Source organism: Symphodus melops, assembly GCF_947650265.1.
Source record: "Symphodus melops genome assembly, chromosome: 22".
NCBI classification, from domain to species: domain Eukaryota; kingdom Metazoa; phylum Chordata; class Actinopteri; order Labriformes; family Labridae; genus Symphodus; species Symphodus melops.
The window spans coordinates 8647392-8673913 of NC_136712.1; the positions used below are offsets into that span (position 1 = coordinate 8647392).

Sequence of the window (26522 nt, forward strand, 5' to 3'; positions counted from 1 at the left end):
TAGATGTATTGTTTGTGCATGTAATATGAAATCTTTGATTTTTGAAACCAGGAGTTCTCACTCTTACTTAATCTCGAGGTTTTTTTTTTTGTTTTTACACATTTATGCTACTTTCCGTTTAAATTCCTAACAAAGTGAAGGTTTAAGCTGTGACAAATGGCATGTACTCTCGAGAGGTGAGATGTACTCTCCAGGACATCCACTTTACCATTGACAGACCTGTGTATCTTCAAGGTGGGAGGGTGCCCATATCAACACACACATTCAGAGAGAAGAATCACAGAACAACATGATGCATACCACCAAGGTCATTTTATTACGAATTACATTCAAAAGAAGAGATGTTTCATTCTTTCACGTCTGCCTCCTTTCACATTTACGCACAGCATATCTTACATTGGACTATTTTTAAGGCGTATTCGTTCCAAATTCCTGTGTTTACAAACAACACAGTGGGCTCCGTCCTTCAAGTCGATTCCCTTTGGTTTCTCTGTCGTAAAGTCACCAGCGCCAGCAAGGCAGTAGATTGCGCAGTCATCTCCACAAGGGGTAATATGACAACCCGACCAACAGCACAAACTACTACCTCAACCAGCACTTGGCTCTCGCTGCTCTTTGCCTTTTCTTTTGTCCTCCTCAGCTCCACTTCGAGTCTCAGTCGGGTCTCGTGTCGCTGTGCGTAAAAGCGCACGGGAAAAATGGCGTGCGCGCAAAAACGTGGCCGCATTAATACGAGACAAAAACCCCACCCAAAGAAAAAGGGAGAAAAAAAACACCCCTCCTGTACCTTTCCCCAAATTTCCTGCACCCGCTGCTCTCCTCAGATGACCTCAGTAAAAATGTCAAATGGCAGGTGAGGACGGCGAGTTTCTCCGCCGAGAGTAGCAGAGACGACGTTCATCATCCTGCTGGAACAGGGGGGGAAATTTGGTTATACACGTAAATTTTTACATAATAACATAAATATTTATTCTGCATAACATGAATAAGTAACGAAGAAAGACAGAGCTGTAGAGATCTGCAGACAGGAAATCTTTAAAAAAAAATAAAAAATTTACGCGAGGAATATCACGAAAAACACATTACAACACGTTCCCCCCTAAACAAAAAAAAGTAATATCTTTACATGAGCTGGTTATTCTTTTTAAAATTACAGGGGGAAAACGATTATATGTTTTGGTTGCGTAATGAACCGCGTACAATAAGAAGCAATGAAAAGCCACAAGAGAAGTCCTTCCACGCAAACATTACCGGGGTAATGCCGAGATCCCACATTGACTCCGCACTCACTCCTTTTTCACCTTGCAGCTGAACTGCAGCAGACTGTTTTATAATCTATTGTTGTCTGTCTCTGTCTCTGTCTCTGTCCCTGCGTCGTGACAAAAAGTTGTTCCGGTATCAATTCCACTCCATTAGAAAGAGAAAAGTTCTTACAAATCCACGAAGGACTGATGATGATTTTTTTTTTCACAGCCCGTTTCTCCCAGTAATTACCGCATGTCAGGTAGGTGTGGAAAATGAGTGGATTTGGCGGAGCAGCGTGGATAAAATTCGCGCGGATCGTCAGGACGGGTGTAGGCACGACCAGAGAGTAGAGAGAAAAACAGAGGTCTCACTCTGAATGGGTTTTCAAACACCTGCAAGAAAAAAAACAGAAAGAAGAGTAACTGTGAGAGTGCGCCCTCAGATGGATGCATTTTAAACAACACATTCGTCTTAGCTTGAATTTCCCTCGGGATCAATAAAGCATCTATCTATCTATCTATCTATCTATCTATCTATCGATCTGTCTGTCTGTCTGTCTATCTATCGTTATGATAGGGAGTCTTGCGAAGCACTGCCAAAAGACCTCATCAGTTGCTGTTAGATTTTAGCAGTTGTCATTTTAAAGGCAGCTGATCTACATTGCAGTGCTTAGTGACAAGTCTCAAGTCCTTGTTTAATAACATTATAGTGGTTGTTTATGTTAGTGTTTCCTTAAGTGTCATTTGTATTTTGTCAGAAGTTTACACAATTTGGTAATTCTAACAAGCGTTTGGATTATGTTTTCTTTTTTTAAATCAGTAACAAGCTAAACAAAAAAAAGTGATACTTTAATGCGTTTAATTTAGACACTAACGTCAAGCTTTAATACCTACAGAGTCGTAATATAATCCGCTTACATTCATGTAAATTATTTATTATTACTTCTATTTCCCTGTTCTACACAAAGTAATATATTTCAAGCACTTACGGAGAGACAGCGCAGTAGTAAGGCTCCTGTTTTTCCTCCGGAGTGATGCTCTGTTCTGCACACAGCTGCTGCATCCTCTCCTGCTTCCTATTGGTCAGAACTGAGGAGCCGCTGCTCGGGGGAACCTCCCAGCTGTGAGCGGGCAGAGAAGCCGTCGGAACCCAGAGAGAACACCGTGTTCCTCCTTGCAGATCAGCCTGCAGCTGCTGCACATATTTGATTAGAGACAATGGGAACATAAAGGACAACAGCGAGCATCATTTACATTCATACTAAGCTAATAAGCTGACAATGTAAACATGATCCAGCGGGCTGAAAGGAGCTGAATGTTTGAATGAATTCTGTGTTCTGATCCAAATCTGTACAAATTAATGATGGACGCAGTGCAATGCATCCATAAATGATTGATTACACACTGAATGTAAAATTTCTCAGTAAAGACAGATGCAACCTTTTGGTATTTTCTATATTCTTCTCTCAAGTAAAACAGAACTAACAACGGTGTCTTCCATTATTTATGAAAAACACACATCAGGAACAGTGATGGGAGTCTGGCAATGAAACACGCAGATGGAGAAACTACTGCTGCAGTGCAATGCAGAGAAGAAAACCAAAGCAGGACCCTTTAGGAAGCTTTACACAACTTTATTGAAGATTGTGTAGAAATACACATGCACATTTCAAATGTAAACCCAAGTGAACTCAAGTGCAGCCAAACCTGGAAACCCCTGTTATGTCATCATGCAAGGATGTCTGGATTCTTTTTACAAAAAAAAGTCCCAAAAACAACAGAACCATCCTTTTCTTTTAAAAAGATTCCCTCCCTGACTAGAGCACAGGCAAGAATTTGCAAACTAGTGTGTAGGTGTGGACTGAGGCCACGACCCCCCCCCCCCCCCCCCCCCCCACTTTGACATTTCCGGTTTTGCCAAGGTTTTAAATATATTGTCTGTTTATTATTAAATGCTTACATATAAATAAATAAACTTTATCAAATGTGCACTCACAGAGTGAACTCTTATGTACAGTATTGTATAAGCTTATAGTAGCAATCACATCTCACTCAGTCAGGATGGGGTGAGTCGTCTAAAAAGCAAGGCATCGCAGAGGCAGTAAAAGCCCACGGAAGTCAAAGCACAGAGATGCTCGTAAAGGCATGGTACACGTCTAATATTCTGAGGCAACAACAGGTATGCTAATGCTGTTTACAATGGAAGGAACAGGTAGAAAAAGAAAGCATAACACTCCACCATGGAGAATAGAGTTGTATCATGAGTAACATCCACCCTGCAACAATGTGCCACAAAATATTTTCACTGTATCATGATCCCAAAAAGCTGAAAGGCCTTTTAGACAGACTCACCCCGTAGTTGTTTTTTTTTTGTTTTTTTTGTTTTTCCCCTCCTCTCTCTCCTTCCCTCCCTTCCCATCCTCAAAGCTCAGGACCACAAAGAAGCATCAACCCCCCCCCCCCCTTCCTCTCCCATTCGGAAAGGGGCGCATTCAGCAGTCCCCATGTATTCATACAGCTCATTTCAAAGGCGAAAGACCCATTACCATCACATTCAGCCAAACCAAAAGAGGGATGGAAAAAAAAAAAAAAAAATAGGAGAAAAGAAAAATCACAAATCCGGCCCTGTAAAGAATCAAAAAGGCATCAACCACATACATCTGGTCAGTGTTCAGTCCATTCAGCATACATTCTGGGCCTCCTGCGGCTTTAAACTAACTGTGTCTGATATGACAAGCAGGCGAACCACATGGACATTCGTACGTGGAGTTTGGTTTGCGTGGGAGGGGCCGTGCGAGAACGACGGGATAAGAAGCTGATGATGTGCAAAGAAAAAAGGCGACTGGTCTGAGATTAAGAGTTAAGGCTGAGGTGATGCAAACAAGAGATGACACATCTGCTGTCAGCGGAATCACCCGTGTTTCTAATCTCGCAGAGCCTCAAAGATGAAGAAAAGAGAGAGAGAGAGAGAGAGAGAGAGAGCGAGAGCGAGAGCGAGAGCGAGAGAGAGCGAGAGAGAGAGAGAGAGAGAGAGAGAGAGAGAGAGGAGGCATGGTAAAGCTTTAACACCAGTGATGAATAACTTAAGATGGAGGTTGGAAGAGGAGACTTGTGGCGTGGGATATGTATACGAGATTTCCAGCTAACTTTTAAACAGCTCTTTGTTGCCATCCGTGCACACTATAAAAAGTGTATGTGCCACTGGGGTTTGTAGTTCTTTTCTGAAGATAAAATGCAACTTCTTAATCCAGTTGTATTTTTAGTTGAAGAAGTTTGAATTATGAGGAGAGAAAACCAACGAGAGATAGCAGAAGCAGAACCTTAAATGACTGAGGTTCATGTCGTACTATTAATTAGTTTGAAATGCGAGATCGCAGCAGCAGCAGCATACAAATCTAGAACAGTTTGGCTGTTTAACTTAAGAAGATATCTCTCTCCGCTCAGTCTAGACTGTAGACACGTCTCACCACTGGCCGGCTGAAAGCAGCGGTTCAATGTTCAAAGCTTTCTATGTGAGAAAACCCTGTGAGAGAATAAACCCTGTTAAACGATTGCAGTTTGTCTGGCAAAAAAAGAAATAAAAAATACAAAAAAAAAAAAAAAGGGTGGATGGTGGGTGATTGTGCAAGTTCAAAAATGTTTCAGCGCATCACAATATAATTCAGTGTTTAAAATATTTACAAATCAAAAATGATAAAATGATATGCCGACACTTTGCTCTCAAAAGATATAAAAAAAAACAACTGATGAAAACAGAAACGAGAGGGTGATTTAATAAAAAAAAAAAAATCGAAATCATCCCTCAATGTCGTTCAGAGTCTTTTCTGAGAGCACGCAGCAAATCCTAAACGAATGGACGTGGCGACACAATCACACACACACACACACAAACACACGCGCACACACACACACACACACAGTGATCCAATCACAGAGGAGGGCCCTGATTCTTGGAGTTGCGTACCCCGGCAGCTCCTCAATCTAACAGCCGTCCTCCCCGCAGTGGCTCCGCCTGTTGAGCGGCCGAGTCCGAGCCGCTTGGTGGGACCGGTGGCGCCCGCTGCCATGCTGTGTGTCCATATGGCTTTGGATGGAAAGATCCTTGTCTCTCTCTCTCCGTTTATCCCGGTCCTATTTTTTTTTTTGCCTCAGTTGCTTTTCATAGCGACGTCTCGATTTGGCGCCTGCTCCTCCTCCTCCTCTTCCTCCTCCTCCTCTTCTTCGTCTTCCTTCTCGTTGTCGTTCTTCCTGAGACGGTTCTCGTTCAGGTCCTCCTCGTCGCTCTGAGGGGCTGCGCCAGCGGCGGACGAGGCGCCCTGAGACGACGAGGCGACCTTTCTCTCCTGCCTCTCCTCGCCGTCGTTCTCCTCCTCCTCTCCCTCCTCTTCCTCCTCGTCTTCCTCTTCCTCCTCGCGGTCCAGAGCAAAGTAGCCCGTGCCTTTCACCGTGTCCTGGCGCTGGTAGAATAGCACGTAGCCTGCTTTGGACTAATAGAAAGACGACAATAAAAACAGTTAATCAGGTGAAAAACCAACACTGTTACTTTAAATCAGGTGAAGCCTTTTTCAACAGTAAGACACACTGAACTGGAAACATGCTCAAACAGAACGCTAGCCAAAGATCTTCTATTGAGGAGGAGAGTGCTGTGAGATTGCCTGAAATATTGTGTATTCTGTTATTTTCATGGGATTTGTTTACATCAAAAACACATGTTAATACATCTCAGATGTCAATATTGTCCACAGGAAGTTGAAAAACTAATTCCACGTAAAGCAGTCTTTACTTAAATTAAAGGAAACTTGCTCTATGTGTTTGCGTATATGAGTTATTTCAGACGCACGTAATAAATGAATGTCATATCCTCCCACTTTCTCTTCTGTTTGTGGAGACTTTAAAGGTCACAAATTAAAGTACACTTTAACATGTTTCTGGAACACCAACATGTGTCTCTATCCTGTTTACAACCCCCAATTTATGAGAAAAGTCTATATTCTCCGTCTTCTCTTTGCTTGTCTTTTTAGAAAATGCTCAAACGGGCCTTTTTCCTTGATGACATCACAAAGGGCAGTAAGCCCCTCCCCCAATTGGGTGACACTCCCACAGCTAGGTGTTTGTTCTGCCCTCTGAGTCTGCCCTCTCAACATAAGCAACTTAGGCATGGTGCAAGGTCTCCTTTCCAGAGAGGGGCGTGGCCAGACACAGCTCATTTGCATTTAAAGCCACAGACACAGAAACAGAGTGTTCTGAGCAGGGGTGAAATAAAGGAGTTTATAGGCGTGATGAAATAAAGGATCAGAGAAGAGTTTCAGCAAGAAGTGTCACAGACATGTAGGGGACCCCTGAGACTTATTGTAAACTTGTTGAAAAGGAGGAAAACATGTGACCTTTAAGACATTTTCCAAACAGTGTCCATTGTATCAGTCGTGACCCAGGAGACACCCTTCCTAAAGGACACTGTTTTGTCCACGTTAGTCAAAATAATCTATGGTTGGCCAGGTGTATATTTGTGTGGACTGTATATTTAACTTCCATGTTGCATGTTCCATGTGGCCTCTGAGTAAATGTCTATGTCAACCTGCTAATATTTAACTGTCCCAAAAAACAACAAGTGCAACAACCTGTCCAAAAAAACAGAAATAGAAATCCTCAGAATTTTTGTAGTGCTCATCGTTTATTTAAATTAATCTTAATCAGTAGTTGAACAATGAATCCCAGACTAATAACAACAGCCTTGGATGAATGTAGTGTAAGGTAGAGTCATTTTGGCAGATGAGGACACTCACCACTATCTGATCTTCATTAGCAGGAGACACACTGCTGTCATCATAGTTATACCACTTCCCATCGTCTTTGTTCTTGGCGTAAGCGGTATCTGTGCAGGAGATCAACAGAGTATGATACAGCTTTTCAATTTTCTTCACACGGCTTGTTCAATAAAACATCAACACTGGGAGGAGAACTAATGAGTGCACTTATTTTCACGGGAGAAAACAGAGTTGGGGGAACATGCTTCGGCTGTAATACGTACTTCCACACACACACAAACACACACTGTGGTATGAATGCCACATCTGTGCACATCTTCTTTTCTTCCTTGTATCCCTCCTCGATTGGACAGATCTACCTCACGCACGTACACCCTCTGACAGCTCGTCATCGTCTATACTCTGAGCACTAACACCAGCATATGTTGTGCGGCAATTCTAACAGAGTGACGATGCAAAAGGCAGCGAACCCCTGCTGCAAAGCGCCTGTGGTGAGTTCAGAGTGAAACACAGCTCTGTTTGATAAGGACCATCAAACACCTGTCATAACTCATGTTAACTGTTGCGATCACTGCGTTACAGGCGCGTGGTGAAGACTGCATTCAAACAGCAGCATGTTTCGTGATTGCGCCCGTCGGTGCACACAGTAACACAAGAGTGCAATGAAAGGTGTCTAGTTCTGTAGTAGAACTACATGAAGGTGAGCAGCGAACAGGGTTTTAGTAAAAGACCTGAATGAGCTCAGTTAACGAGTAGTGAATCTTACAGTGGCCTCCACCCATCCCTCCGTAGTGGTTCGACACAGCTATGAGGTCATAGCGGCAGGGCCCAGAGTTGGGGTTGATCAGGAACTCCGACATGTCCAGATCTCTGCGGGAAACGCATCACACGAGAAGTTTTAGGTCACCAGGTGTTCCAAAGAGTGCGAACACAAGCCTGCATGGAACAGTTCTTAAAAACAGTGTGTGTAGGTGAATGGGTCTAATGTGAAAATGTAACATTAAAGTGTGTGTGTGTGTGTGTGTGTGTGTGTGTGTGTGTGTGTGTGTGTGTGTGTGTGTGTGTGTGTGAAATCAACATCTGTAACATGTGGTTCTTTCACACATGCACACAACTCCCGGAAGCTTCCTGAAGTTTTTTTTTTTTCGATGGAAGCTGCTTCTGCTGCTGCATGTGTGAACGCCACGAGCCTCATTTTTCACTCCCACTTCAAACGGACATTTCTTCCTGACAGCCTCCTCGTCAATTTTGCAGGTGAGGGTCAGGTAATAGCAGGAGAATCTAAGGACCTTTCACCACGAGCGAGCAGGAGAGGTTTGTCGATGTTTAAGTCCCGCGACAATCCCCAGATTGTATTCGCGCAACCTGGTGCAGCCTCCATGTAATGAAACTGCTTTATAATGTGTTCTGTTTGCCAGTGTGTTCTTCTGAATGTGTCGAGCATTGATATGACAGTGAGTGCCGAGTGAAAATTTCTAGAAATTTCTTTTTCAGGAGTGCATGTGTGAAAACAGCTGGAATGTGAAAACTTCAATTTGAACACAAACAGATTTGAGCAATCTGATGTAGCAGCACAGACACTTAACATTGATTTATCCACAGAACTAATATGTCTGTAATTAAACCTTTGATTTGCATGAGACTATCCATCTGCTGCATAAATACTGCAGGTCTGCATAAACTCCATGTGGGTGAAGTAAATGTGTATGGGAAAACAATAACAATGGATAAACTGCTGAGAATGCAGTGCACTTCTGTAGTAATTTATTGCCTTTTCTTTCTGTGTGTGTGTGTGTGTGTGTGTGTGTGTGTGTGTGTGTGTGTGTGTGTTGGGGGGGGGCATACCTGAGTGGAAAATCAACAAGGGAGTCGAGTTTGTCCCTCATGTAGCGGCTGTAGGAGAAGCGTTTCAGATGGACCACCAGCACCGGCGGCAGAGACCACAGGTCCAGCTTCTTCGTGGCCTGTTGGTGCTGCTTACAGTTTGGACAGTACCTGCGAGACAAACGCACAAGACACCACATGTTTGAGTTACTTGGATACGAGCTGGCTGCACTAACCTGACTGTAACATGTTTTTTTTGTTGTTGTTGTTGTCGTGTGATTCTCACCAGGGATCCTCTGCTCCCAGCTTTTCCTTGGTGGTGAACAGCTCGATGCAGTCCTTCAGCTTGAAGAAAGCCTTCTTCTGAGGCTTGTACTCCATACTCTCGTGCTTGTCAAAGTCCTGCACACAGAATTACACACACACAGCTGTTTGAAGAGAAACACTCCTCACAGCACTATCAGTATCATTGGACATGGATTACCACCCACCCTCTAAGAGAACAAACAAGAGAATGCACTTCTTTGAAGTGGCTTCGTTTAATTCACTCACAATACTTGAAGTGTCTGAAGCCCATCTTAAAACAGGGCTTGACTCTTTACAGTCCAATATGATGATTTAGTAGTTTATATAGGGAAGTTCATCTTATCAGATCCTTTGTGTGGGTAATTAAAACACAGAGCAAATAAGATTGCTGATCTTATTTCAGCCCTACACTTGGATACTCAATATTTCTGCTTGTGAGAAAGGTGGAGATTGAGCATCTTCATTAAGGATTCAGCGGCTGCTGTGGGTTTCTAATCAGTGACCTTTTGCTTTCAGACTACAGATCCAGTCTGGGTCACTTCGCCATACTTTGTAACATAATGGCACACTGCGCTTTTTGTACCCAGACGTGTACGCATGCTAAGTGGAGCAGCTGTGCTGCTGCGTTAATACTGAAACGTTCAACATCAGTGTCGGAGGACTTTTTAGTTTTCATTTCTTGATGTTGGCTTACCTCAACGATGGTGTCATCAAAGAACTTTTTCTTGATCTCTGGTTCCCAGTCCAAAGACAGGTAAGAGCGGTCTATGAAAAGGGGGGGGGGGGGGGGGGGGGGAAATGTAATTACACAAATAAGCATCAGAATTCAATAAAGTAGAGAATCCATGTTTCTACAGGATCTTTCAAACCAACACTTTGGAACAGTTTCAGTTACTTTTCATGATTCATGAAAAGTCCCTACCGCTGAGTCGGAGGTGTCCCTCGTCAAAGCGGATCTGCCTCGTGTCCTCCTTGATGAGGGAGAAGTCCGTTTTTCCCATGTTGTTGAACTGGAATGTGAAAAGTCTCTTTCGGTTGTGCCCGGCGGTCTGCTGGCCTTTGGTTGAGTTCTGCGGGCCGACCACGCCGTTCTCCAGCTCGTTATCCCCGCCCACGGAGTCCTCTGATTGGCTGTTGTCGTTTTCAGAGGGCAGCTCCTGATCCTGACTGGACTCGTCATCCTGCTCGTCTGTCTCCATCTCACCTGAGAGAAGGAAAGGAAATGAATGGGGAAGCAATGTTCTTAAAAAAAAAAAAAGAATAACACGACCCACGTGGCAAAACAAAGACAGGAAGAGGTCGCAAAATGTCTGACTTTTAAACGTTTGTGTGTGTGTGTGTGTGTGTGCGTGTGTGTGTGCGCGTGCGTGTGCGTGCACTCACTTGGCGAGCCCTCCTCCAGCAGTCCATTGGTGGCGTTACCATTGACAGTGTGTTGTTTGGTTGGCTGCGTCTCTTCACAGTCCTCCTCTTCCTCCTCCTCTACTGAAGATCGAACAAACCGGCTGCAAACATAAAACCATTTTATTTAAAGCATCTTTGATTTGTTACACTATATTAGCAGATACAGAGATGAATGACGGTACCAGAGGCGCAGGAGCAGCATGTTGTAGAGTTTGTCTTCGCTGAGTGTTCTGGGGACGGCGATGAGGAAGGGCTGCCCGAACAGTGGCGTGCTGGTGTGGTTGTAGCCCGACTGTTTGTACTTTTCCCTCAGGTGCACTGGGATCACCACGTGGTCCGTGTCCTCCACCCGATTCACCGCCAACTCGAAGCTGAGGAGAGAAGCACAGTCGATAAAGCTGGAGCCAGAGTGACAAGTCAAAACTGAATTCCTGGACACTGATGTCCTTTCCCCCCCCACCCCCAAAAAAAAGAAAAAAAAACACTTTTTAATTGCTGGTAAGGTCCCTTTAATGCTTCACATGACTGAAATCACAAACACTGACTGAGATCGGTGATCGTATCTCGTATAGTCAAGAGTCTAATTGGCTTTTTATTAATGGAGAGACTAACTCACACGTAGATATCATCTCTCTCCATGATGCTGCTGAGGTTCTCGTTGGTGGCAAAGATCCGGTGGAATCGGTGGTTGTAGATATCAGTGACAATCATCTGAGGGAGAAAAACAACAGTAGTCATTACAGGATAAGAGGATGAGGCTGATGCATTTCTGCAGGTCATACAGCAAACTAGCATTACTAAAAACTTTTTTTTTTCTTTCCACTGAGCTTCTCAACCCTCGATGTAAGAAATATGAGCGTTTCTCTCAACTCGCTACCGAACGAACGTGTGCGGAGACGGTTTCAAAAGGGAATAAGCTATTTTGGTCTTCGCTGCATGAGGGGATGTCAGCATTATCGCGTGATACTGCACAGAGCAGCGCTGACTGTGATGGTTCTACCTTCTCAGCGGGCACCCCAGACAGGTTGGAGAGGGAGGTGCACAGGTCAGAGATGTAGCCCACCTTTGGCACCGTCAGCTTATACTGAAATGGAAACACAGCAGCAGCGTCAGACTCGCAGCCTTCGCGTGGAATCATCCCGTCAGGGTGGCACACTTTAAGGCAAGCGCAGTGTTACCTGTGTGGGTTTGGTTAGAGCGTCCAGTCGGACGAGATAGACCTCCAGAGTGCGCTCCTTCTTCATGGGTAGTGGGAGGGTCAAGTAGCAGAAAGGGTCAAAAGTCACGGACACCTTGGAGCACACAGGACAGACCAGGGTGGACTTGAAAAGGCCGTGGAAGATGTCCACAATGATGGAGTCGTTCCTTTTGATGTGGTTCTCCCACGCTTCCTCCGCCACGACCTGAAATAAAAAAGACAACATAATCCCCCTTTTTTTAAAAACAGTGAAAACACACAGAGTGCAAATGTGCCTCTGAGTGGACAAGAAAAGTGCATGAAAAAAAAAGGATAATTTTACATCTTAAAAGGGACTGAGAGCAACCTTTGTGTAACCTTCAAACAGCTGCATACACATAAATATCTGGAGGCAGTTTCACAAGTGAACGCGACATGAAGACCCCCCCCCCTCCCCCTGAGCTCGCACCTTATCGGGCCTGCCGTTAGCGTCCTTGAGTTGAATGTAAGGCTTCTTCCTGATGCGGTTCAAGTCCTCGTGAAGGCCGTCCAGCAGAAAGGCCAGCAGCTCGTGAGAGTCCTGCTGCTGGTAGCCCGAAAACTGCGGGGCGAAGCGGCCCACCTGGGTCTGGAGGTAGAAAACAATAATAAAGAGGAAGGGGAAACTATGAATACTGTGATTGGTCCTGTGTTGGTCTTGCTTGCTTGTTTATAGTGTTGTATTCCAAGAGACCTTTTAACCCTCTCTCATCTAAAATCTATAAACCCTGCACTATGTTGGTGGATCGTCGATTATACACAACTGTTTCGAGGATCTTTCCAGCCTAAGTGTTTTCCGGGTGAGTTACCTTGAAAGGCCTTGGAGTGACGTAGCTGAATTTGCCCGACCACAGCTGCTTTATAAGCTCGGCGTAGGCTTTGGCAATCTCCCCCTTCATGCCCAGCGGGTTGTCCTCGTTCAGCTCCTCCGTGTACTTGTCTTTGAGGAAGTAGTCCGTCAGAGGGGGGATATTGCTTAAACACTGCGGGCGGTGGAAAAGGAGGGAGAGGACACTTCTCAGCCGAGCACACCTTTAGCCTCTTTACCATTTCACACACGTGAATACCTGCTTAAGAAATCCCTCTGGGACTCCCAGGGTAAATCTTTGAATACTTTAAAAGGGAACACCTGTGTAGCCCTTTGTCAGGGCCATGCTGTTACCTGCACTGCAGAGTTCATGAAACAGGTGTTTCCCAGGTTGGAGAGTCCACAGAGGCCCGAGCGCTCGCTCTGCCTGCTCTGGTCCGTGTAGTCATAGCTGTTGCTGTAGGGGTGGTAGGACTGCAGACTGTAGCTCGAATTCTTCACGCTGTGCCATGAACAAAACAAAATGCACAAACAGGAAGGTTATGCATGTTAGACAAAGTTGGTCAGACTGCAAATAAAATGTCATAAATGCCCTTATTGAAAACAACCACATAACCCTGCTACTTCTGCTTTCAGTCACATGCTGGATTTCCATGAACTTGTTTTCTCTTCAATCAAAAAGAACACGCTATCAACGCTTTAAAAGTCAAGGCTGTGAAAACAATTTAAAGCTCGGCCAACCGCGGCAGACCTCTGCGAGGGCTCTATAGCGGTGTTGGCGGTTTCCGGCTCCCACTGGTCAAGAGAAACAGCTGTGATGGCGGTGGAGGCAGTGGCCTCGCAGTTCAGCACACGGTGGTCCACCCTCCTGCTGTCCAGCTCCACCGCCTCAGACCTCAGGCACCACCAGCAACACAGGAGCATGACATCTCAGCGCCGCCCCGGCCCGTGCCGGCCCACATGTCCAGACGAAACCGAACCGACCGGCAGTGTGGATAAGGGATTCGGGGGGGGGGGGGGTTCAGGTCAGGTCAGGTGCATGCGAAAGCCTTGCTCTGTAGCGAAAAGTCCAGCTCCTGCTCTCTCTGTTACCTCAGATCAACCCAGTTGGCGGCTCCAGTGCCAACGAGGATGGAGACAGAGCCAAGTTAAGGCCGAAATCTGACTTCCAAGTCCAGCGCAGGCCACAGGCCAAACTACAGGACGCGTAAACACAGGAAAACAAACACCTTCCTTTTTTCCTTGAGCTAACTAAGCAGCTCCCCTCTTCTCTTCTCCCCTCTTCTTCTTCTTCTTCGAGCTTGACCGCCTGTCATCTTGTTATCCTCTCTGCTTCACATCCCTTCCCCCTGTCCTGTCCTGTCCTGTCCTGTCCTGTCCTGTCCTCTGGTCTTCTGCTCCTCCCTCTGGCCTGCCTGCTGCTCACTGCCGCTCTACGGCTACCAGCAGATATTTATAGCAGCATCAGCAGCAGCAAAGGATGCTCAAGACTACTGCTATCCAAGCTAGAGGTGCACGGAAAAGAGAGAGAGCGAGAGAGAGGGAGAGAGAGGGAGGGGAGGAGGGAGAGGCAGAGAGGAAAAAAAAGGGGGGGGAGGGGCGGACAGTACGTGGGGGAAGTGTGTGTGTGTGTGTTGGGGGGGGTGACAGAGGAGAAATGAGATGGGGATGGAGGGAGCAGCTGATCCACTGCATCCAGCTGAGGCTGCAGTATTCGCAGGACTGGCTATCTGTTACTATCTCTCTCTTCACACAGATAGAGTCACATATTAACGTTTTCACTCAGGCCTACACACCATTTATCCCCTTTCTACACACACACACACACACACACACACACACACACAATCGTTCTCCTCCTCCTCGCTCGTCCCGACAGGCAACCACACAAGTTCTCGCTCACGTTTCGCCCCCCCTCAAACCCCCCCCCCCCGCCTGTTTTATTGGCAACGCTACTAACACTTTGACACTCCCTCTTTTGTCCTCTTTAATATGCGACGCCTGTCCCAACGTTGAGCTTTTAAAGGGGGGGGGGGGGGGGACGATCTGATTGAATCACCTGAAGTGTTGAGCGGGTTTGATGGCGGGGGGTCCGGGTTAGTGTGCGTGGAGGCAGGCGGCGAGAGGAGAGCGAGAGAAGATGAAATGTATTCTGAAGGTCACTTAGACTGCAGAAAGTGCGCATCGCATTGAGCTCAGGGGAGAGGAGAGGTAAAGGGACCAACAGAGAGAGAGAGAGGGAGAGAGAGAGAGAGAGGGAGAGAGAGAAAGAGAGAGAGAGAGAGAGAGAGAGAGAGAGAGAGAGAGAGAGAGAGAGAGAGAGAGAGAGAGAGGGAGGGAGAGGGAATCAGGGGACACCGCCTAGTGGGACAGTGACACTGCTGTTACAGAGCATTGCTGCCGACGTGACATCCAACAGGACCAAAAAAAACAAAAAAAATGCAGATATCCAAAAGACAAGTATTATGTAATGCAGGAACACTTCATATGAGAAAAAAAAAAAGGCCACATGCATAATTCAGAGGAAACGACAGCCCCAGCACCACAGTGAATCAGGGACTGGAGAGCTGCTGGGAGTGAAGATCTCATTTCCTCAAGTCACCCACTCTGCGCTTCCCTCACGGGTGCAGGCAAAAAAGATGCCGCTGCTATTGAACATAAAGCACAGCTGTGACAACCACACTCCTCGGTACAGGGCTATAGTAGAGAAGAGGTGAAATAAAGAACAGACTTTCTCTGTTCAGCTTCTGAGTGTAGGAAGATATCGCCTCAGCTTACTTCAACACCTCCTTTCTATATCAATATTGATTTTTTTTTTTTTTTTTTTTTAAATCAAAAGGTGGCCAAAGCTTATTTCTGCCTTGCAAAAACAGGCTTTTTTATCTGGGAAGCGTTGGACACAGGACACACTCAGAAAATGCAGTAAAATCAGGTGAGAAGAGGGAGACGGTGTATCAGAGGCAGAAGCTCCGCCCACAGTTGAGCGTGCGCTCTCTCGCAGAGAGGCCTGGTGGAGCCGCTGGGTACCGCTCCTGTAGCTCGGAAGCCTTCACTCAGGATACATGAGGGGGCTCTAAAAACAGATGCTTGAAGTTGGTGAGTGAAGTTGGCGGTCTTTTAATGTATATATGGCTTGATGATGAAGATTTGTTTGGGATTTGAGATTTCTCATCAACCGTCCTTTCAGATGATCAAGCTATCGGGTCTCTTTGGTCCTGTAACGTTACACACGTTCCCATGTTTTTTTCATCTGCGGCACGTTTGACCGTCTTTCGGTCGAAAGAAGCTACGTCAACGCATGGTGCTGCTGTTGTCGTAAAAGTCCCCGGCCTCCTCTACTCAAAGCAGCACAAACTAAAGGGAGAAATCCAGCGCTGACATCTTTGTCGACATCGGCAGGATAAAAGCGAGCAGGCTAGCTAAACACCGGGACCCGCCGTCACAAACGTTCTGAGAATCCTCTCTGTGAGCTCCTAAACAAGCTTAGAAATTCCATGCAAGGTTTTTTTTTTTTTTTTCCAGCCTCAGAGTGACTCTGAGCAAGGAAGAGACTCAGACTGTTGAAGAGCCTTCATAATGGTATCAATAAAATAAAATATTAATAAAAAAATTTAAAAAATCAGCGATCCCAGCTAAGACTAATTCCATGACTATAAGAGACCTGTAAATGCCTGAATAACTCTGGGAGGCCACATTTAAAAGGAGGCAGCAAGCAAATGTGCGTTATTATATCCTTTCTCTCTCAGAAAATGCAAATGTGCTAAAACTTTGCAGAAGTTGAGCCGTTTCCAAAATAAGGCCACATGTTGCCTGTTCGCTGACGGGACGGAAAAAACTGGCTGCACCGAGTTCCTCGTCTTGGATGGGCAAGCTACATTTCAGTTTGCTTTTAGGGCTTTGAACAGAAACTGCCCAAACTTGAAATGTACACATTGGGATTCTGTTCTCTGTCATTGTTCTCCTACAACATTGAGATAGTCACAACTGTGAGGAGGCAGTTTTTTTGCAAATGGATTACCATATTTACCGTCACCATTATTATAAGAGCTTCAATTAGTGAGGAAGAGAATCAGCTTCGACATATTAACACACAGGCTGACTCAGGTACCCAGAGACCCCCCCCCACCACCACTGCTGTCACTGAAGAGATCAATCCCCGGTAAGACCCTTCACCCCCCCCCTCCCTGCAATCAGCGCTTCCAGCTGAAAGTGCATCATCAATGTGATAACTGTAAGCCCCAAACCACAGCCAGAGATAGAGACAGAGCTGAGGAAAATAAAGATCTTCAAACTGGGATTTTGTCCAATCATTATGACAGAATGTGTACGTGCAGTTTGAACTCGTTTGAATATGACTTGATGAATTTCTGCAGAATACAAATGTTTGGAGTCAATTTAAGCTGAGGCAAAGCGAGGTGAGAGATTCTCCAGGCTCCATCTCTGGCTGTTTGGTATCCACATCCACCCCTTGACTAACACGAGCCCACTACTAAGCCTTACTTCCTGCTGTTGAAGCTGCTGTTATGATTGTTTGTGAGAGATGAAGGCGAGATCTTTGGCAAAGCAGAGAGATTGGAAGCACCAGATGACCTTCAAAAGATAAAGAATAGATCATGAGTTAGAGGAGAGGGGGGAAAAAAATAAAATAAAATAAGGAGCCGTTCAAGAAAAAGGCGTGCAAGTGTCGATCAAATCAAACGGAGATGGATTCAATTAAACAGAGGAATGTGTCGGCAAGCAGAAGAGCTCGTCTGAGGCAGAGTCATAGATTTTGAAAAGGCGATGAGGTGCTGTGGTGGCATCGTGGAAAAAGATGCACAGTTCATTTTGAGTACTAACAAAAGTGGAGGACTTTAAAGGTCCCATATTCTGCCTTTACTGGTCTTATTTGATCTTTAGTGTGTTTTTCAGGTGTTTTTGTTCAAAGTCCGCAGAAACACAGCTCCTCCTCCTTCTGTGAGCTGTAGCTGCATGAAATGCTCGATCCCTAGCCTAGCCTCCCCCCCCCCCCCGTTGTAAACTGAAGTGTGATGTCACTGATCTGAGCCCATTGGCTGGTTGCAGCAAGCACAAGCTCATGCTGCTCCGTTCATTCCCAATATGGTAAAAAAAAAAAGGGGGGGGCGTAGCATTTCCCGAGAGCCGTGCCCGAACGACTGACCAATTACAACAGAGAAGATCGGCCGACCAATCAGATCAGACTTGGCACACGCGGGGACCCTGAGCGTCGGGGATTCTGAGTGTTAGAAACGGCGGAAGATGAGACCGGGCTGCGTGGAGCAGCAGTACATTAACGATTCTTAACGTAGTTGAGCAGACACACAAAATCGGTCTATGAACCCCCCCCCCCCCAAAAAAGAGTATAATATGGGACCTTTAAATGTGTGTGAGGACGCTGTCTGGAGAAGAAATACTGGAAGTATGACACATGGGATGAAAAAGAAAAGTCCTTATCAGTATTGTGACTAAAGGGCCTTTCAGAAAGGACGCTGCGTGTCACTGTCGAGCCCATTCATAGTCGATGTGTATCTGTTGTGCAGTGTGCCTGAAGTTTAAAAAAAGGAAAAAAGCCAACTTAGGCGCAGCGCTCCGTGACCTCACCTCAGGACCAGCACAGTGTCCACTCCCCCTTCTGCTCTGTGGCGAGCGCAGCGAACACTGCGGTCCCATCTGAAAGGCCCCGTATGTGCAATCTCGTGTGTGGGATGCATCTTTACCTCTGGTAACTTTCTATATCTGTCCGACATTCAAACAAAGCAATATTCGCAAGGTGACGTGCTGTTCACTCACTTTGGCGCCGTGGAGCCTCGGGGCCATGAGCCGTCCTCGTTCTTCTGCTCTATTACAAGAACCTGTGGGAGACGACAGAAAGGAAAAAGAAAAAAAAAAGGGGGCTCCATCTGCTTCTGAAGGATTGAGGCATAAGAAACTTTCTTATAAGAAAGTATTGTTTTCCTATACAACAAGTGACTGAAAAGAAAGATGCTATCTGCCTTCTGAGAAATAAATCAGTGCTGAGTGACATTTAAATCTATTGTTTTTTTCTATCCAGAAATTATTAAAAGACATACACATATCCAAAAAATATTTTTTTATATTTAAATTTGATTGAAATATCAGATTTATACTTTAAAAGAAATACAATAAACAGGTCAGGAAAAAAGGTGCACATATTTATAAATCAACATAAAGGAAAAGATGGGGTTCACAATTCTGTAAATATCTGCCATCGCCCACCGTGTTGCTGTTTCAGTGTAAATGTATTCACTGTGGGGTCAGTGTGTCTAAAGGGGAGGAAGACAGGGAGCTGGATCTTATCCGCCGCTTCACTTAGCAGGGATTTGTCCGAAGCTCAACAGTCCTCTGGAACAGCTGCTGGTGAGCAGGACGGCCCTGTGAGCTGCAGCCTGCAGGCTTCATGGTGGGCAGGTGCTGAAATCAAACTGTGTCTGCTCTCATCGACTGCCAAAAGTGGATGCCAGGACGCGCTTGCGGAGTTTAAGCGGCTTACAATGAGAGGTGGTGTGCCTCCTGCGGCGTCACATACAAGACATGTTTTGAAGTTTGTTTGTTTTTTGGTTTTTTTTTCAGCTGTATTACAGGGACATGTCAGGGTACATTTTAGAGAATTAGAAACCCCCCCAAAAAAGGTGATTTTTTTTTTTTTTTTTCTTCAAATAACTTACGTGTCTGTTTAAAGTGGTATGAGATAAGTTAGGCTGCCCTCTACAGGTCATGTTGACCTGTTCAGTGCAGATTCAAAGAAAGCAGAAAAAGAGGATTTTCAGAAGCTCCACTCTGCTGTGGCCCAGAGAGGCTGACTTACAGAGAGAACAAATACGGTAAAATGATCTGACACGCGGGATTGAGACGAGAGCATGTTATCCTAGCAAGCCACATTTGGACTCCTGGTCAATTCATTTATTTTACTTTTTATATTCATGGTAGACTTAAAAAAAAAAAAAAAAAAAAAAAAACACTTAGCAGACCTACACATACTATTTCATGCATCGTGACAATTTCAGCTGATCTCCAAAGTCCCTACCTGTCCTTGGTAGAGGCCGGCGTCTTGAATGGTGCTGTCGGGTTTGTTGAGAGGCTCAAAGGTGTTGCTCATGTACCTGTTCCACAGCCTGGTCTCCTTCTCATCAGGGATGCTGAACAGCTTCCTCATGTCCTTCTCGATCATGTCTGCAGATAAGCGAGAAATAACGGCCACATCGCACGGTTAAAAAAACTCTTACTTACAGAAAGAAGGGAGGTTAATAAGGCTAATGACTGAATTAGTCTATTTTTAGAGTCGGGTTGGATTTAGACACAAAAAAAGTCGAACCAACTTCCAGTCTACTTCGACCTCCTTGGCGTTCACTCGGTTTAAACCGAGCAGAAAAACGTTTTCCGCAGTGAACTCGGGGCCTACCGATTGTGTCGGCTTTGCTGAAGCGTCTGGTGATCACGTTGTCCATGTTGCCGTCTTCGCAGAGCTTCAGCTCCGTCAGGTACACCTCCACCTTGCAGTGCTTTACGAACATACCCTGCTCCACCACCTGAGAGGGACAAATCACAGGGAAAATGACAAACTGTAGCACGCGGTCAAGGAATTCATCGACGGGGATCGGTTGGTGCGCGGGCCTCATGTGTGGACGCTGCGGTCCTCCGGGCGGGCGGCTCAGATTTGAATCTGACCTGTGGCTCCTTTCCCGCAAGTCATTCCACTCTCTCTCTCTGATTTTTGACTCTATCCACTGTCCTAACTCTCCAGTAAAGGGACAAAAAAGACTCTGTCTTTTTGTGAAAAAACGTCCTTTCTCACGATACTAAAGAGTCTTTCATTAAACAGGTAAGGGCACATTACAACAAATAGAGTGAACTTCCTACCAGGCATGTGTAGTCTTCTGAGCCCTCAGAGCTTTACGCTACATCCTACTTTAATGCGGTTTATTTGAATCCGCTGATGGGAGGAAGCTGCTGAAGCCGTGTTCTGTCATCTCATTCACACACACGCCGTCCGTACTCACACACGCGACGGCTGTCGGAGCAACTCCAACGACGTGCACTGAAGCGGCAGTCGACTGAAGCGTGAGTGGTCGACCTCCGCTTCGTCACCTGAGCAGTGCTAAGCATCCCTCGTGATGAAAAGGAAATCAACTCCACTCAGCTACGTATTTTAACTCGGGGGTCATATCTGACCGAGATAAGCTGACTGCAGCGAGTCCGAGCGTGAAGCTCCGAAACACTGTGCAGCAGCAACAAGAACATGATAATCCAAAACACAAGACTCAGCTGGCTCAAAACCAGAGTTAATCTCAGCTGTCAGTGTAGCTGATGAGAATACAGCCTCGTCGTGTGAGCCGCTTTTTACAGCTGCAAACACTTTTAAACCAAACACAAACATAAATCAGCTTCCGTACAACTTTCAGCAGTACAAGCCCATGTGTTGGACTTCCTGCATGACATCATTTTGATGAATGTCTTAAACACTTGTCAGGTAAATATGAGGGTGGTACTGGCTTTCGTTTCTGATGAAGAACAAAGTGCAGCCTGCTGACTGTGCCACTCATCCGGTGTCCTGATAGCAGCAGAGTCAGAGTGAGGAGCCTAAATTAGCAGCACCTCGTGGAAACAGCTGAGGGGTCCAAGCCTATTTATTTCACAGCTGAGCCCCCTCCGACACGCACGCACACACACACACACACACTGCTATGCACGCAGGACCGACTTCACAAATCTCCTCAGGAGCTGCAACGGTCATTCACACACACCGCTCAGAACGTCGCTGCTCCGTACCCAGATACACAGGTTGACACACAACCCCCCCCCCCTTCAGCAGAACGCCCTGTGTGTTTGTACACTCGGAGCAAAAGCCCAACTCGTCGCCAAACGCTCGCTGAATTTTCTCAAATGAGAGCCGAGCCAAAACCATATTCCCCACCCCCACCCCTTCCTCTTCTTCCTCCTCCTCTTCCTCCTCCTCCCTTACTGGTTTATGCCTCTCGCACTCCTCTCAGAACGTTTCTACGCTGCTTCTTCTGAGTGTGACCTCAGCCAGCATTCCTCCACTTCAAAAAAAAAAAAAAAAAAACAAGGACACCCAAGCAACACTCCCGCCGGCGTTTTGGGAATCAGATCAGCAAAGAGGACAAAAAAACGGAAGGAAACGTGTCCCGAAAACCTGTGACCTCAATCCTCTTCACTCCCTTTCAACCCACAAAAAGAACAAACACTTAAAAAACACAGAAGAAAAACAGATGATGAACCTCCTGCATGTTGTGTCTCGCAGATCGCTCCATGTAGCTTTTCAGTCATCCAGACCGTTGCCTGAAAATAGAAACCCAGCAGCCACCCGATATGTCCCACGACATACATGGCAAAATGGGAGGGTCATTGGAGGGGGGGGCAGAAAGAACGAGAGAGAGAGAGCGATAGGAGATCCTCCACTAGCAGCCATGATGCCATGACTAGCCAGATTTGAAGTGGGGATTTGATACTTTAGCTCTGGCGTAATGAAGCTGCCATCACAAAAGTATTCTTACTTGTCTTATTGCCGGAAAGCACACTCACGACTATTCAGCTGGGATTTCCACTTTACCAAAATGTTTGTGAACGTTTGAGTCACCGTAAGATGAAGGATCTCCTTGGCAGAAATGAATGAAACGCTGAAGGAACAGACTATAACACAAGCTCGTCGAAACATAACCCTTCTTTTCTTTTTATCTTTACACGTTTACTGCTCTTGTGTTTCTTCGTCTCTACATTCCACGTTCTTGAATTTCCCTCTGGATCAATAAAGTATCTATCTATCTATCTATCTATCTATCTATCTAGTTATATGTAAGCCCATAGTCGCCCATTTGAAACTCAATGTTGTGCCTTACTGTCCTCACATTCTTTATATGTAATTGTATTTGTCTGTACTATTTCAAGTTGATTAACACAGTTCAAGTTTCTCTGCTTTCCTCAAGTCAATTGGCTGTATTAGCACACATTCTTCAAATTCAACCAGGCCATACAAACAAAATCTGCCAATAATCTTACACCATACAACAAAGCTACTAACAACAACAATCCACTTATCCTAGCTTTGATCATTTTAGTCAGCAGAATCCGCTCAATCCACCACGTCCAATCGTAGCGTTTTGCTCATAACTGAACCCTTACCTTGCGCGCAATTGGCTCCTGACCATCCGTCAATCCGTACCAGCTGACAAGCTTATTCCATCCCTCCGTTGGGACCAGGATGTAGTCAAGCTCATCGATGAGATGCTCCTTGATGGCCAGCACGTCCCCATCTAGAGGTGGAGAGAAAAGGTACTGACTGTCTCGCACTACACAAAGTAAACGGCACGCTGGAGAGCTTTCTGCCAAACGGCCACAAAAAAAAGCTCATCTATGGAGTCAGTCAACAATGTTGTTTTTGTTCCCTTTTCCTCTGAACTCTTTGTTTCCACTTCCAGAACGATGAAGCTTTTTGGACCAGAGGTGTGTGGTGTGGTCTTTTTTATCTAAACCTCCTAGTGTGTATGTGTGTGCGAGTGTGTGTTTTCAGGTCTGAGGAGGGAAAATGTTACCAGTCTTACCTCTGAGCAGACCCGAGTTATCAACTGGTCCTGGGTAGACATTCTGGTCTCCCATCTGGTATTTGTCCCAACTGTCATAGCCCACATATTTTTTCCACTGTTTGAACCAGTGACTGTCCACCAGGTACCTGTAGAGAAAGCAAGCAGCAATATGTCGGTCTATTGAAGCAGGATGAAACACAATTTAAGCTACAATTGCTCAAGGGTCGTGGGACAAACTAAAAGAGTGTAAATCAAAGGTTTTGTATTCATGTATGCACGATGAAGGGCAGTGGGCTAATGCTAACGTTATCTTGTCAACCCTGATTATTTCAGGGGGTTTATATGACACAGATTAGAAGATGTTACAGTAGCACTAGAGTTCAGGTTGCCTCATGCTTTGCCAGCTGGCTCTGTAATGTTGACAGGTGCTTCTTTTTCCCCCGACTCCGCCCTGCAGAAGTCGACGGATGAACCCCTGATGAAGGCTAGCCAATTAGCTATTAGCCGGCTAACTAGACCAGTCCTCTCATTGACATTATTACATCAGATAAAAAAAGAGAGGTATTCATTTAGAGGTAGACTCGCAGAACAGCACATCCAAAATACAAATAAATTGTGTGTTTGTAGTTCTTTACTGACAGCTTGCTTTCTAATAGTAGCTCAAACAGCGCTAGCCTGCTGACACACATGAAGCTGCTAGCTCGGAGCTAACTGTCAACACGGCCCGTCACTAAGGCTTTCCGGTCCCTAACGACGCTGACAGCCTGAGCGGAGCCGGCCGACGGCCACGCAGCATCTGTGAAAAGGTCTGAGCTCACGTCTTACCAGGTGTCTCCCTTTCTTAGTTGTGTTTTTAACAGTGCCGCGACCTCTCCTCTCTGGGTATCCAGATCAGCCGCTCCTCCTTCCGCCATCTTTCCACAGACATCACCCCGCGCTGCATGCCGGGAAAGTTCGGGGCGTCACCGAGGCAACGCGCAGAGAGTGACGTTTCTGCTTCAACCAATCATCAGCTCGCTAAGCAGCACGGGGAGAATAAGTCTGGAAGTGTTCAAAACTGCTCCATCATTGTGACTGTGTAGACTGATAGATATCTAAGGAAGTTTACCTCACTTAAAACAAGTATTCACCTTTTAGCAATGATTTATATTAGATTTACGTAGAGAAGGGGTAAGATTAAATCAGTTTTTCCCACTCCTTTTCAGTCGTGTATGTCACATTTATATAGACAGTATTTGAGAGCTTGTTTATATGATCTCATTCATTCTTTGTCTATATTACTTTTTTACATTTTGCTTTCTTCTCTCTTTTTCTTTTATTTATTTTTCTACATGCTCGAAATAAATTCAACTAAACATTATTTGACTTTATTTAAATACTGTAAAAGCCAAGTGCCTAGAAATGGGGTTAAAAAAAATACACTAAACTAAATGAATAAAAAAGTTTCATGACAATGTACCTGGTTGGAGTTTTCAGTGAAACACGTATTTGAAGTGTTTCGTTGAAACAGCCTTGAAGTTGTTTGCATAGCATGTAGGCACAATTTTCAAGTCACCCCTCTTTGTGTCCTGTCAGTATTATTGATGAGTGTGTCGAGCGAAAGGATCAAGAGTTTCACTGCTGCAAAAACAAGATAAAGTGAAACGAAAATATAGTCTTGTAGTCACTAAAAGTCCTTCACTTCCCATGATACACCAATGTTTTCACCTGACTTTATTAATCTCCCTCCAAATGAATAAATTAAAGTTTAACAGCCCTGCTAAGCACTGGACAAATGAAAGCCAAATGAAATGTTCCATGTTTATTTAAACACATTCACAAGATTCACATTTCTTTGTACAGTAATATATTTTTTTACAGTAGAAAATATGAAATTACAATGTATACTCAACAAAAATATAAACGCAACACTTTTGTTTTTGCTCCCATTTGTCATGAGATGGACTCAAAGATCTAAAATTCATTCCAGATACACAATATTACCATTTCTCTCAAACATTGTTCATAAATCTGTCTAAATGTGTGATAGTGAGCACTTTTGCTTTGCTGAGACAATCCATCCCACCTCACAGGTGTGCCACATCAAGATGCTCATCAGACACCATGATTAGTGCATAGGTGTACCTTAGACTGTCCACAATAAAAGGCCACCCTGAAATGTGCAGTTTTTGCTTTATTGAGGGTCTGGGGACTCAGAACCAGTCAGTATCTGGTGTGACCACCATTTGCCTCATGCAGTGCAACACATCTTCTTCGCATAGAGTTTATCAGATTGTCAATTGTGGCCTGTGGAATGTTGGTCCACTCCTCTTCAATGGCTGTGCGAAGTTGCTGGATATTAGTGGGAACTGGTACGCGCTGTCGTATACGCCGGTCAAGCACATCCCAAACATGCTCAATGGGTGACATGTCCGGTGAGTATGCTGGCCATGCAAGAACTGGGACATTTTCAGCTTCCAAGAATTGTGTACAGATCCTTGCAACATGGGGCCGTGCATTATCTTGCTGAAACATGAGGTGATGTTCATGGATGTATGGCACAACAATGGGCCTCAGGATCTCATCACGGTATCTCTGTGCATTCAAAATGCCATCAATAAAATGCACCTGTGTTCTTCGTCCATAACAGATGCCTGCCCATACCATAACCCCACCACCACCATGGGCCACTCGATCCACAACATTGACATCAGCAAAGCGCTCACCCACACAACGCCACACACGCTGTCTGCCATCTGCCCTGAACAATGTAAACCGAGATTCATCCGTGAAGAGAACACCTCTCCAACGTGCCAGACGCCATCGAATGTGAGCATTTGCCCACTCAAGTCTGTTACGGCGACGATCTGGAGTCAGGTTAAGACCCCGATGAGGACGACGAGCATGCAGTTGAGCTTCCCTGAGACGGTTTCTGACAGTTTGTGCAGAAATTCTTTGGTTATGCAAACCAATTGTTTCAGCAGCTGTCTGAGTAGCTGGTCTCAGACGATCTTGGAGGTGAACCTGCTGGATGTGGAGGTCCTGGGCTGGTGTGGTTACACGTGGTCTGCGGTTGTGAGGCCGGTTGGATGTACTGCCATATTCTCTGAAACGCCTTTGGAGACGGCTTATGGTGGAGAAATGAACATTCAATGCCCGAGCAACAGATCTGGTTGACATTCCTGCTGTCAGCATGCCAATTGCACGCTCCCTCAATGCTTGCGCCATCTGTGGCATTTTGCTGTGAGACAAAACTGCACATTTCAGGGTGGCCTTTTATTGTGGACAGTATAAGGTACACCTGTGCACTAATCATGGTGTCTGATGAGCATCTTGATGTGGCACACCTGTGAGGTGGGATGGATTGTCTCAGCAAAGCAAAAGTGCTCACTATCACACATTTAGACAGATTTATGA

At 45.4% G+C, this 26522-nt stretch overlaps 1 protein-coding gene across 5 annotated transcripts; it reads right to left on the bottom strand.

The window, feature by feature from the left end:
- Window positions 1–2857: 2857 nt before the first annotated feature.
- Window positions 2858–24103, bottom strand: usp15 (ubiquitin specific peptidase 15). Of its 5 annotated transcripts, XM_079334902.1 has the most exons (23): window positions 23952–24103; window positions 23145–23272; window positions 22726–22856; window positions 19988–20114; window positions 19613–19758; window positions 19254–19310; window positions 18358–18419; window positions 17068–17157; window positions 12922–13069; window positions 12569–12742; window positions 12190–12348; window positions 11722–11946; window positions 11544–11627; window positions 11160–11254; window positions 10726–10914; window positions 10523–10644; window positions 10062–10343; window positions 9834–9904; window positions 9120–9235; window positions 8855–9004; window positions 7776–7879; window positions 7028–7116; window positions 2858–5731 (listed from the first exon to the last, which is right to left on the bottom strand). In XM_079334902.1, the coding sequence occupies exons 1-23, from the start codon at window positions 24038–24040 to the stop codon at window positions 5393–5395; spliced, it is 3177 nt and encodes a 1058-aa protein (XP_079191028.1). In that variant the 5' UTR covers window positions 24041–24103; the 3' UTR covers window positions 2858–5392. The 5 variants fall into 5 exon arrangements, with proteins under 5 accessions (XP_079191028.1, XP_079191029.1, XP_079191030.1 ...); XM_079334903.1 differs by lacking the exon at window positions 19254–19310; XM_079334904.1 differs by lacking the exon at window positions 17068–17157.
- Window positions 24104–26522: the final 2419 nt, after the last annotated feature.

Coding starts and splice junctions, on each gene's coding strand:
- usp15 (XM_079334902.1), bottom strand. CDS start 24,040: ATGGCGGAAGGAGGAGCGGCTGATCTGGATACCCAGAGAGGAGAGGTC. Junction 19,759..19,987: donor CAGCAAAGCCGACACAATCG/GTAGGCCCCGAG, acceptor GCTTATCTGCAG/ACATGATCGAGAAGGACATG. Junction 12,743..12,921: donor TCATGAACTCTGCAGTGCAG/GTAACAGCATGG, acceptor CACCGCCCGCAG/TGTTTAAGCAATATCCCCCC.